General features: G+C 41.4%; 1 protein-coding gene and 1 non-coding gene across 6 annotated transcripts in view; both read right to left on the reverse strand.

Annotated features, from left to right (window-relative positions):
- The window catches only part of LOC479822 (acyl-coenzyme A synthetase ACSM2A, mitochondrial), a 28,946-nt gene that overhangs the window by 14,656 nt on the left and 4,064 nt on the right, over positions 1-10,226 (reverse strand). For all 5 annotated transcript variants that reach the window (XM_038540196.1, XM_038540197.1, XM_038540194.1 and 2 more), the window contains exons 3-4: positions 4,327-4,537; positions 1,163-1,370 (exon numbers count right to left, since the gene is read on the reverse strand). In XM_038540196.1, coding sequence (XP_038396124.1) covers positions 1,163-1,370; positions 4,327-4,537 — 419 coding nt within the window. The remainder of the gene's footprint in view (positions 1-1,162; positions 1,371-4,326; positions 4,538-10,226) is intronic.
- On the reverse strand, positions 6,228-6,300 carry TRNAK-UUU. Its single transcript has one exon. It is a non-coding gene; the product is annotated as a tRNA-Lys (tRNA).

Genomic DNA, 10,226 nt, shown 5'->3' on the forward strand with positions numbered 1-10,226 from the left:
TTCTCACATTCCCCCATACTGGCAAGGGCAAGTCAGCCAACGCACTTCAGAAGGTGTGCTTATGAATGGTTAAGATCAAGGGATTCTGAGTCAGTCACACTTGGACTCAAATGCCACTGAAATGTGGCACTTTAACTATGTGACTTTGGACTATTTCACTTCTCTGAGTTTCACTTTCTATATCTGTGAAATATCATCAATAATACCCATCTCATAGAGTTACTGAGAAAACTAACTCTAACACAAAGAAAATGTGTTATTCAGCAAAAACTCAATAAATGTTAATCTGATTGTTGTTAGGAGCCCTTGCATGATACCAGGTAAATAGTAGGTGCTCATTTAGTTTTAGCTTTTGCAATACAACCTCTTCTGTTCCCTTGACCTCCCTCTCCTCTAGTGTCCCAATTTCAAGTCATTAAAAGCTGGTTGCATGTTGTCTCCTTCTCTGACAGTTATCGTTAAAATAATGATGTTAGAAAAAGCTTTTGTTCTCCCTAAGGGTTTCCTAAGATCTATGTCTCTAATGGAGGGAGTCCAGACATGTAACAGGGAAACTCATTCTTCCAGCCAAGCTTGCCATACGCTGTTGGAAGGACTCAGAGTTCTCTGCTTTAGAAACCTAGCTGAGATATGCAGAGGGTGAGAGAGGATATTCAGTATATCAGCCTCCTTTCTATTTTACCTCATATGCTATTGGCCTCACCTCTGATTCCTGCCAGGTTTGCAGTAAACAGCGCTGAACATTTCAATCCACTTGCTGGTGCTTCTGGTGTGGACTATGGGTGATTCACTTTGTGCCCTAGGATTTCTGTGTTGCCATCATGGCATGAGACTCCAGGCCTGCTCTGTATGCATGCATGTGGGATGATACCCCCATCCCCTGTACAACTCTCTACCAATGGGGTTAGGTGCTAATGGCTCAATTTTTGTCAGCCCTTCATTGGATAATCCTGGGAGGCATTCTGTGAGGTTCCTGCAGATCAAGCCCACTTATCCCATGCAGTGACTTGATAATAAACTCTTAAATTAGCTTTTCCTTCTTCACTGCTTCACACTCCCCAGTCCCATGGTCTGTTCCCTGGACCTCCCAAATAAAGCACCTGCTCATAAGTTCAGTTTCTACCTTTGGTGAAAAGGTAGGCTGAGACATATAAATACTCACCGTAGTAGTGTCCTAAAGTCTAGCCACCCATCTCGGCTTTTCTCAGACACCAGAAGCTTCGTTTTCAGAGAAGGGCAGTCAGAGGCTATGGTGTCCACTAACTGGGCCACTTCATCCCCAGCCACGATGGCCCTGGCTTTAGACACCTGCAGTCTATAGAGAATGTCCTTGGTTCTCATTTGGATAGTCCCGGGAATGAAGACGAGGCCTAGAGAAGCCAAATGTCTTAGAGAGAACTGGAAAGGAAGGGTTATTTTCTGCCCTAGAAAAGCCTGATGTAAACAACCAGTGGGGAACAAATGGGGAAAGAGAGGTTGGAGAAGGGGTGACCAATGGGTGATATCAATAACAAGGCATCCAAGGTCAGAGAGATTTGAACACATATTTCCGGGGGTGTTAGAACTATAAGGGGTCTACCAGGATTACAGAAACTGAGTTGCCCGATATGCAACACACACACGTACACACACAATGCCCTAAAGGAGTTTCCTGTTTCAAAAGACTTTCACACAGTAATTAAACTAAGGAAAGGCACTTGAAATTTCTCTATCCTGCAATGCAGGTCCTGTTCTAGGGCCTGCTTACTTCTCCAAAACCTGGAACCCACTGAATTTTCTTGGGGAAGACAGCTCTTGGTTTTCTGTTTTTGTTACCTATCTTGATGAGACTCAGGTAATTTTGTTTATTCTTTGGACAATAACTAGACTTACAGTTCACCATTCACAGAGCTGATTTCACACGTTCCTCCTGATGGAACAGCTTTTACCCCTGGTTCACTTTCTTCCCATTCTTAACACTTCAGGATCCATATTGCAGATCTGTTAACCATCTCTGGTGTATCTCCAGCATGATGACCATGTTGAGTCAGGGACACAGAATAACCTCTCCCTCACTGACTTCTCCTTCCCATAATCTCTTAGTGCATCATCTTCCTTGTGGGGCCTCAAAGGCCTACAGTTGTTTCTACTTCCTCTGATTACTCCTACGTCTTGATCATACTTACATCTTCCACCTTATTGATGAGAATACCTGTTATGTGTGAGGGAGGCCAGGATGGGTAGGGTGAGAATGAGGGTAGGTTGTAGAGGAGTTTCTGTGACTCTTGCTTACACCTCCTCTCTTTCATATCTAAAGGTTGATGATTCTTGAATTACTGGCTCCATCTCAGATGTTGTGCCCTTCAATGCAACTTCTCACTTCCCATCCCTTTTCTTTTTGTCATACATATTTTTGATTGAGATATAATTGAAATATAACAGTGTACTAGTTTAGGGGTACCATAATAATAATTTGATATAATTGATATATGGATATATTAATGAAATGATTACCATTCTAAGTTAACATCTATCACCACACATAATTACATTTTTTTTTTCTGGCGACAACAACTTTTAAGATCTACTCTCTTATGGGGAAAATTAACAAGGCAGGAAACCACAAATGTTGGAGAGGATGCAGAGAAAAGGGAACCCTCTTACACTGAGTTAAAAATAGACCTGCCCTACGACCCAGCAATTGCACTGGAGAAGGACAACCATTATATGGTCTTATTCATTTGGGGAATATAAATGATAGTGAAAGGAATAGAAGGGAAGGGAGAAGAAATGGGTGGGAAATATCAGAAAGGGAGACAGAACATGAAGACTCCTAACTCTGGGAAACGAACTAGGGGTGGTGGAAGGGGAGGAGGGCGGGGGGTGGGGGTGAATGGGTGACGGGCGCTGAGGGGTCACTTGACGGGATGAGCACTGGGTGTTATTCTGTATGTTGGCAAATTGAACACCAATAAAAAATAAATTTATTATTTAAAAAACTACTCTCTTAGCGACTTTCGAATACACAATACAGTTCCCATGCTGTACATTACATTCTCCGGATGTTATGTTATAACTGGAACTTCTCATCCCTTCTTGAAAACCACATGGATACCTCATAACTCAATAGTTACCAAACTGAACCTTCCATCTTACCCTGACAGCCCCATACCTACTTTTCCCTGTGGTTCTCACTTCAGTGAAGCCCACGTCACCCACCCAGTACCAGAGTATCTATGACTTCCCCATCTCTCTGGCTTTATTCCTCTATCATATGCCATTCATCAAAAAATGGTGTTCTCAGTTTCCTCCTAATTACCTCTTAAATCCATCCAATTACCTCCATCTCCAAAACCCTATCCAAGGTTGAAGCCATCATCATTCCTTATTTCCTGTCTGGGTTTCCCACACCTGCTCTTGCCCTCCTTCATCCTATCAATATGCACCATCCAGAGTGACCCCTAAGGAACAAAGTATGATCATGTCACTCAATCCATCCATGCTTTTCCATTCCTCACTAGATAAGGATGCAAACCCCTCACCATGGCCCCCAGGACACTGCCCATCTTTCCAGGGTCACTTGCCACTACTTTATCCTTGCTGCCTCTAAACACGCAGATACCCTTTAAGTTTTTTGCATAACTTGCAAGGTTTCTTCCTCTCTGTGCTGTTCTCTCTGCTTGGGGCATTCCTCTCCGCATCTTCTTCTGGCTGAATCCCACTTATCCTTCAGATCCTAGCCCAAATATCACTCCACTGAGACTTCAGTGGCCCCCTCAGATTTTATAATAGCGGTTGGCAAAATTTTTCTGCAAAGAGTCGAACAGTAGGTATTTTAGGCCTTGTGGGCCAGATGCTCTCTGTCCTAACCACTCAATCTTCCATTGTAGGGCAAAATCAGCTACAGACAATACATAAACAGGACATGGCTGTGTTAAAAAAAAACAACCCTCTATTTGCAAAAACAAGCTGCAGACCAGATTTGGTCTATAGGTCATAGTTTGCCAACTTTTTTCTTCTAATAGCTTCTTATGAAATTCTTGTGCCACTTATCAAAATTGTGATTAAATAATTATGTGTGCAATTAATAGTTTAAAGTTATCTCTCTCCAAATCTCTTTAAGCCCCATGAATTTATATTCCATGTTTTGTTTACTGTATTAGCAACCTCTAGCACAGTGCTTGGTGCAGTTTACTTAAATAATTGGAAGAAGGGTGGTATTTCCATATGAGGAGAGACAGCATGCTAAGTAGAGGGGGCATCTTTTGGGAGGGGCAGGTGGTGGAATTTCTTTGCCATCAGCTTCACCAGGGAAATAGTAATCAGGCCAGGTGGTCATTTACCAACCTGCTCGCATGCAGCCCAGGGTCACTAGCCACCACTCAGGCACTCGGGGCAGCACCATCATCACACGGTCCCCACGCTGCAGGCTACATGCCCCTGAAAGGACATTGGCTGCCTGCTGGCTGAGTTCACTCAGTTGGCTGAAGTTCCACACTAGTTCATTTCCATCACCACTCACCCACCATAGGGCTGGGCCTGGAGGTCGCTTGCCCGCCTGAAGAAAGAGAACACCTGCTGATCAGGGTGGGCTGGCTCACAGGCATGTAGAATAAATCCTGTCTTGGAATTGTCACATCAATGCTTAGTAAACTTTTTGATCTCAGGACCGTTATACACTCCAAAGAGCTTTTATTTATATGGCTTTTATCTATCCATATTTACTATATTAGAAATTGAGAAATTTTACAAATGTGTACTTTTACAAATAACAGTAACAAGCCATTATATCTTACCACAAATATGTTTCAATGAAGAGTGTGTACTTTCTAAAACAAAAGAAAGTGACTTTGTTTCACATTTTTTCAAGCCTCTTTAACACTTTTAGCACCTTCCTTAATAGAAGACAGTTGGATTCTGGTATCTGTTTCTATCACTTTCTTTCTTTCTTTTCACCTGCTATGTATATATTCTCTGGAAAATACCACTGTGTACTTGTCAGAGTATGACAGCAAAAAAGGCAAATGTTATTTATCTTAGATTTATTTGCTTGCTATCCTCCCTCTATTTACGTATATATTTTTGTTTTTCAATTATGGTCAAATATACATACCATAAAATCTACCATTTCAATCATTTTTAAGTGTACTGTTCAGTGGTAATAAGTGTATTTGTATTACTGTGCAATTATCACCACCATCCATCTTTCTCATCTTTCTGGATGGAAACTCTGTCCCTATTATACAAGAAATCCCCAGTTCACCCTCCTCCCAGCCCCTGGCAACCAGCATTCTACTTTCTGTCTCTATGAATTTGACTGTTCTAGGAACCTCATATAAATGGAACCATACTTTTGTCCTCTGACTGGTTTATTTCACTTAACCTAAAATCTTCAAGGTTCATCCTTGTAGCATACAATGGAAATTTAATTTTTTAAAAGACTGAACAATATTTCATTATATGGATGTGCCACATTCTGTTGAATGGACAAATTCATTCATTTACTGACCCTACCTTTTGGCTATTGTGAATAATCCTGCTATGAACATAGGTGTACAAATATCTTTCCAAGACCTTTTCAAGACCCTGCTTTTCATTTTCATCCATTTCCATGTATTTTTTTGTTTCTTCTTTGATCTCCTGGTTGACCCATTCATTGTTTAGTAGCATATTGTTTAACATCCATGTATTTGTGGTCTTTCCCATTTTTTTTCTCGTGGTTGAATTCAAGTTTCACAGTGTTGTGGTGAGAACATAGGCATGGTATGATCTGTCTTCTTGAGGAGCTGCCCCACTGTTTTACATGGAAACCATACCATTTTACAAACCCACTGGTAATGCACAAGGATTCCAATTTATCTTAGCTTTGTTCTGAAATAGTTTTGATTTCACAGATTACCCTGAAAGAATCTCAGGTATCCTCTGGGATTCCATACCATAGTTTGAGGTCAGAACTACAAAGTCAAAGATAAAATTTAATAGTAATCGTGTTAGATATTTCAAAATTCCTCATAGTTGCATCATTTTGCACTTTGACAAGTAAGTGTAAAAGTGTCATTTTTCTCATAGTCCTGTCAACAGAGCATGTTGTCAAATTTCTGTATTTAACTAAATGGTAGGTAAAAATATTATTTCAGTAAAATTTTATATCACTCTTATTATGAGTGGGGTTAATTATTTTTTCTTATATTTAAGGGCCATTTGAGTTCACATTTTTTATAAAGATTTTATTTTTAAATTAATCTCTATGCCCAATATGGGGCTTGAACTCACAACCCCAAGATCAAAAGTCACATGCTCTACCAACTGAGCCAGCCAGGCACCCCTGGATTCACTTTTCTGTAAACTGTCCATTCATACACCTTGCCCACTTGTACATTTGGTTGTATCTCTTTATTTTGATTTCTAGGAGCTCTTTTTGTGTTGGGAATATTAACTCTTATGGTGTCATAGGAGTTGAATATCTTCCCCTGATTGTCAATCATTTATTTTATTTATGGTATTGCTTGTCAATGTAGTGGTTTTTTTATATTTATGTAGCTAATTTATTAAATCATTTCTTTTATGGATTCAGAATTCTGAATCATGGTAGCAAAGACCTTCTTCATTATTCTAAGGAGATATAACTTTTAAAGAAAAGCCAGAAACCTAAATTTTTATCTGAAAAATTTCAATTTTAAAATGTTGACTTAGGGGGCAGGGCACGATGGCAGAGGAGTAGGGTCCTCAACTCACCTGGTCCCACCAACTTACCTAGATAACTTTCAAAACATCCTGAACACCTACGAATTCGACCTGATATTTAAAGAGAGAACAGCTGGAACGTTACAGAGAGAAGGGTTTTCACGTCTAGCAAGGTAGGAGGGCGGAAAAAAATAAAATAAAGAAGAATCAAGTGGGGGAAGGGCACTGCGAGATGCCCAGCTAAGGCCAGGTAGTGAGAGCCTCTGGGACAGGAAAGCCCAGCCCCGGAGAAGCAGAAACTTAAAAATCCACACCGATTCTTCCCAGAAGGAAAAGTGCTCAGCAGGGAAATTGGGCAGAATCACAGGGGGGCAGTGAAGCCTACAGTTTCCCAGAGTCGCTAATAGAGGAAGTGCGCCCAGGGGAGCGCGCACCACAAACCATGGGCTGATTTTGGTAAAGGGCTGGAGTGCACCTGACGGGGTATCTGGGAGAAGTCCATCGGTTAGGCGGGCTGCTCTGGATGGAGGGGTCTGCGCTCTGATGCCTTCGGGAGATGCGGGCCCCAAAAGCGCTTTTCCAGCAGCGCAGGGTCCTGGATTCCAGGGCGCTGGGGGACACAGCCCACGATTCCTCACCCCGCAGGACAGGCGGAGATGGGGAAGGCACAGGACAGTGAGGACTCTCCTGCTGGGCGCCCCCAAGCTGTGCAGATCAAGGCCCCCCACCAGCCCGGGAGCTTCTAGGCCAGTGCGGACTGGGAGACTGCCTTAGTTACTGTAGGGGGCGGACTCCAGAGCTGGAGACCTGGCTGCAGCCACTGTCGTTGCTCCTCCTTATTTCACCATGTGCCTGGGAGAGGCGGGGCCACCAGAGAGCAGGGGCCTCACAGGATAAACAGCTCCCACTGAGCCCAGCACCAGAAGGGGGGGCATCTCCCCCAGGTACACACACCTGAGAATCAGCACAGCAGTCCCCTCCCCCAGGAGAACTGCTGGAAGAACAGGGGAAGAGCAAGTTCTTGACCAAGCAGTGCTGGAAAGCTCCCGGGAAAGTCAAGGGATTTAGTATATAGAACTAGAGGGCACCCTCCCTGACCCTCCTTTTACCAGTACAACTCATTTTTATATCAGACTAAAAATTTTCAATATATTTTCTCTTTTCCCACCTTAACTACAATATTTTACCACCTCTTCATTTTTAAGTTTCTGTCTTTTTGACTTTCATATTTCTACAATTACACGTCCTAGATATATTTTCCACTACTAGATTCCCTTCAACATAATCAATTCAATTTGGGGAGAGAAAGGAGATTTGTGTGTGTGTGTGTGTGTGTGTGTGTTTTGTTTTTTCTGCCTCATTTTGTCCTACAATGGCAAAAGTTAATGCCTTCTAAAACATAACCAGCATGCACCCAGCACCAAGTGATATACCATACTGGTTCATTCTGTGAGATTATATTCTCTCTTCATTCCCATTTTGCCCCCCTCTTTTGTCTCATTTATCTTTTGGTGGTCAATGTTGGGGATTTCTACCGTATTGCTGGTTTATATAAATTTAGGACAGAGCCTCTTCTAACCCACAGAATGTAATACACTCCAAACCAAGAGATAACCTTCTAGAATCCCTCAGGTAGACTACATTCTCCCTCCACTACAACTTCTTCACCATCTCCCAGTTCCCCACCCTTTTTTCTTTCTTCTCTTTTTTTCCCTCTTTACTTTTGCTTTTTTATCTTCTTTTTTTTTCTTTTTCTTTGGGATTCTTGGCCTTGTATATTTTACTACTTTGCTTTAAAATTTGTTTTTCACTTTAGTGGTCCTTTTGTTATATTTCTTTCTGATCTTTGTTTTCATTTTCTGGTCTCTGACCTCATCAGAATCATCTAAGGTGAAATTTGCTTAGGGTAATACATGTGCTTAGGCTGTGGTTGATATTCTAGACTCAGCCCACTCATAGACCACTCCTCACTGAACAAAATGACTAGAAGGAAGAATTCACCACAAAAGAAAGCAGAAACAGTACTACTGTCACAGAATTAAGAATATGGATTACAATTTGATGTCAGAAAGCCAATTCAGAAGCACAATTATAAAGCTACTGATGGTTCTGGAAAAAAGCATAAAGGATTCTAGAGACTTCATGACTGCAGAATTTAGATCTAATCAGGCTGAAATAAAAAAATCAATGAAATGAGATGCAATCCAAACTGGAGGTTCTAACCACGAGGGTTAATGAGGTGGAAGAAAGAGTGAGTGGCATAGAAGTCAAGTAGATTGCAAGGAAGGAAGCTGAGGAAAAAGGAGAAAAACAATTCTGAGACACCATGAGGAAAGGTTAAGGGAAATAAATGATAGCTTCAAAAGAAAGAATCTACGTATAATTGGGAAAATGCAGAGAGGGACAGAGGGACAGAAAGCATATTTGAACAAATCATAGCTGAGAATTTCCCTAATTTGGGGAGGGAAACAGGCATTCAGATTCAGGAGATAGAGAGTCTCCCCCCCCCCCGCCCCGCCCAGAATCAGTAAAACCGTTCAACACCTCAACATATAATAGTGAAACTTGCAAATTCCAAAGATAAAGAGAAAATCCATAAAGCAATGAGAGACTAGAGATCCCTAACTTATATGGGGAGAAATATTAGATTAACAGCAGAGCTCTCCACAGAGACCTGGCAGGCCAGAAAGGGCTGGCAGGATATATTCAGGGTCCTAAATGAGAAGAACCTGCAGCCAAGAATACTTTATCCAGCAAAGCTCTCATTCAGAATAGACGGAGAGATAAAGAGCTTCCAAGATAGGGAGAAACTGAAAGAATATGTGACGAGCAAATCAGCTCTGCAAAAAATATTAAAAGGGACCCTGAAAGAGAAAGAGGAAGCCCAAAGAAATAATCCACAAAAACAGGGACTGAATAGGTATTATGATTAAACTAAATTCATATCTTTTTGGGGGGAGGGGGAGTTACATTTAAAAAAACCCAAAGTTACATGATTTCATGCTCCATAAGCACAAAGAGGTAACACTGCTATAATTATAAACTGAGAATATACTTACACTTAACTTTCAGGGCAAGTTTTGCAGGGTATTACCCATACATGTCCATGGGATGAATCATAATTAGAAGTCTGATGTGGGTGAATGGTGGCATAAAACTGAACTTGTTGGCTTTCTCACCACTACTTATTGACCTAATTATTCACAAAAGCTCCCAAACTTATGAAAATTTAATAGGAAAAATCCTACTCATCCTGCCTCTATAAGCTTAACTGTCATTTGCCACTTTTTAAATCCACAATAATTTAAAATATACCCTGGCCTCACACCCTTGATATATGACTTAATTAAATTAAGCATACTTAAGTAGTGATATTCTTTTTTTATTGGAGTTCAATTTGCCAACATATAGCATATAACCCAGTGCTCATCCTGTCAAGTGCCCCCCTCAGTGCCTGTCACCCAGTCACCCCAACCCCCTGCCCACCTTCCTTTCCACTACCCCTTGTTCATCTCCTAGAGTTAGGTATCTCTCATGTTCTGTCACCCTCACTGATATTTTCA

The sequence above is a fragment of the Canis lupus genome, chromosome 6 (assembly GCF_011100685.1).
Source record: "Canis lupus familiaris isolate Mischka breed German Shepherd chromosome 6, alternate assembly UU_Cfam_GSD_1.0, whole genome shotgun sequence".
In the NCBI taxonomy this organism is placed as follows: Eukaryota; Metazoa; Chordata; class Mammalia; order Carnivora; family Canidae; genus Canis; species Canis lupus.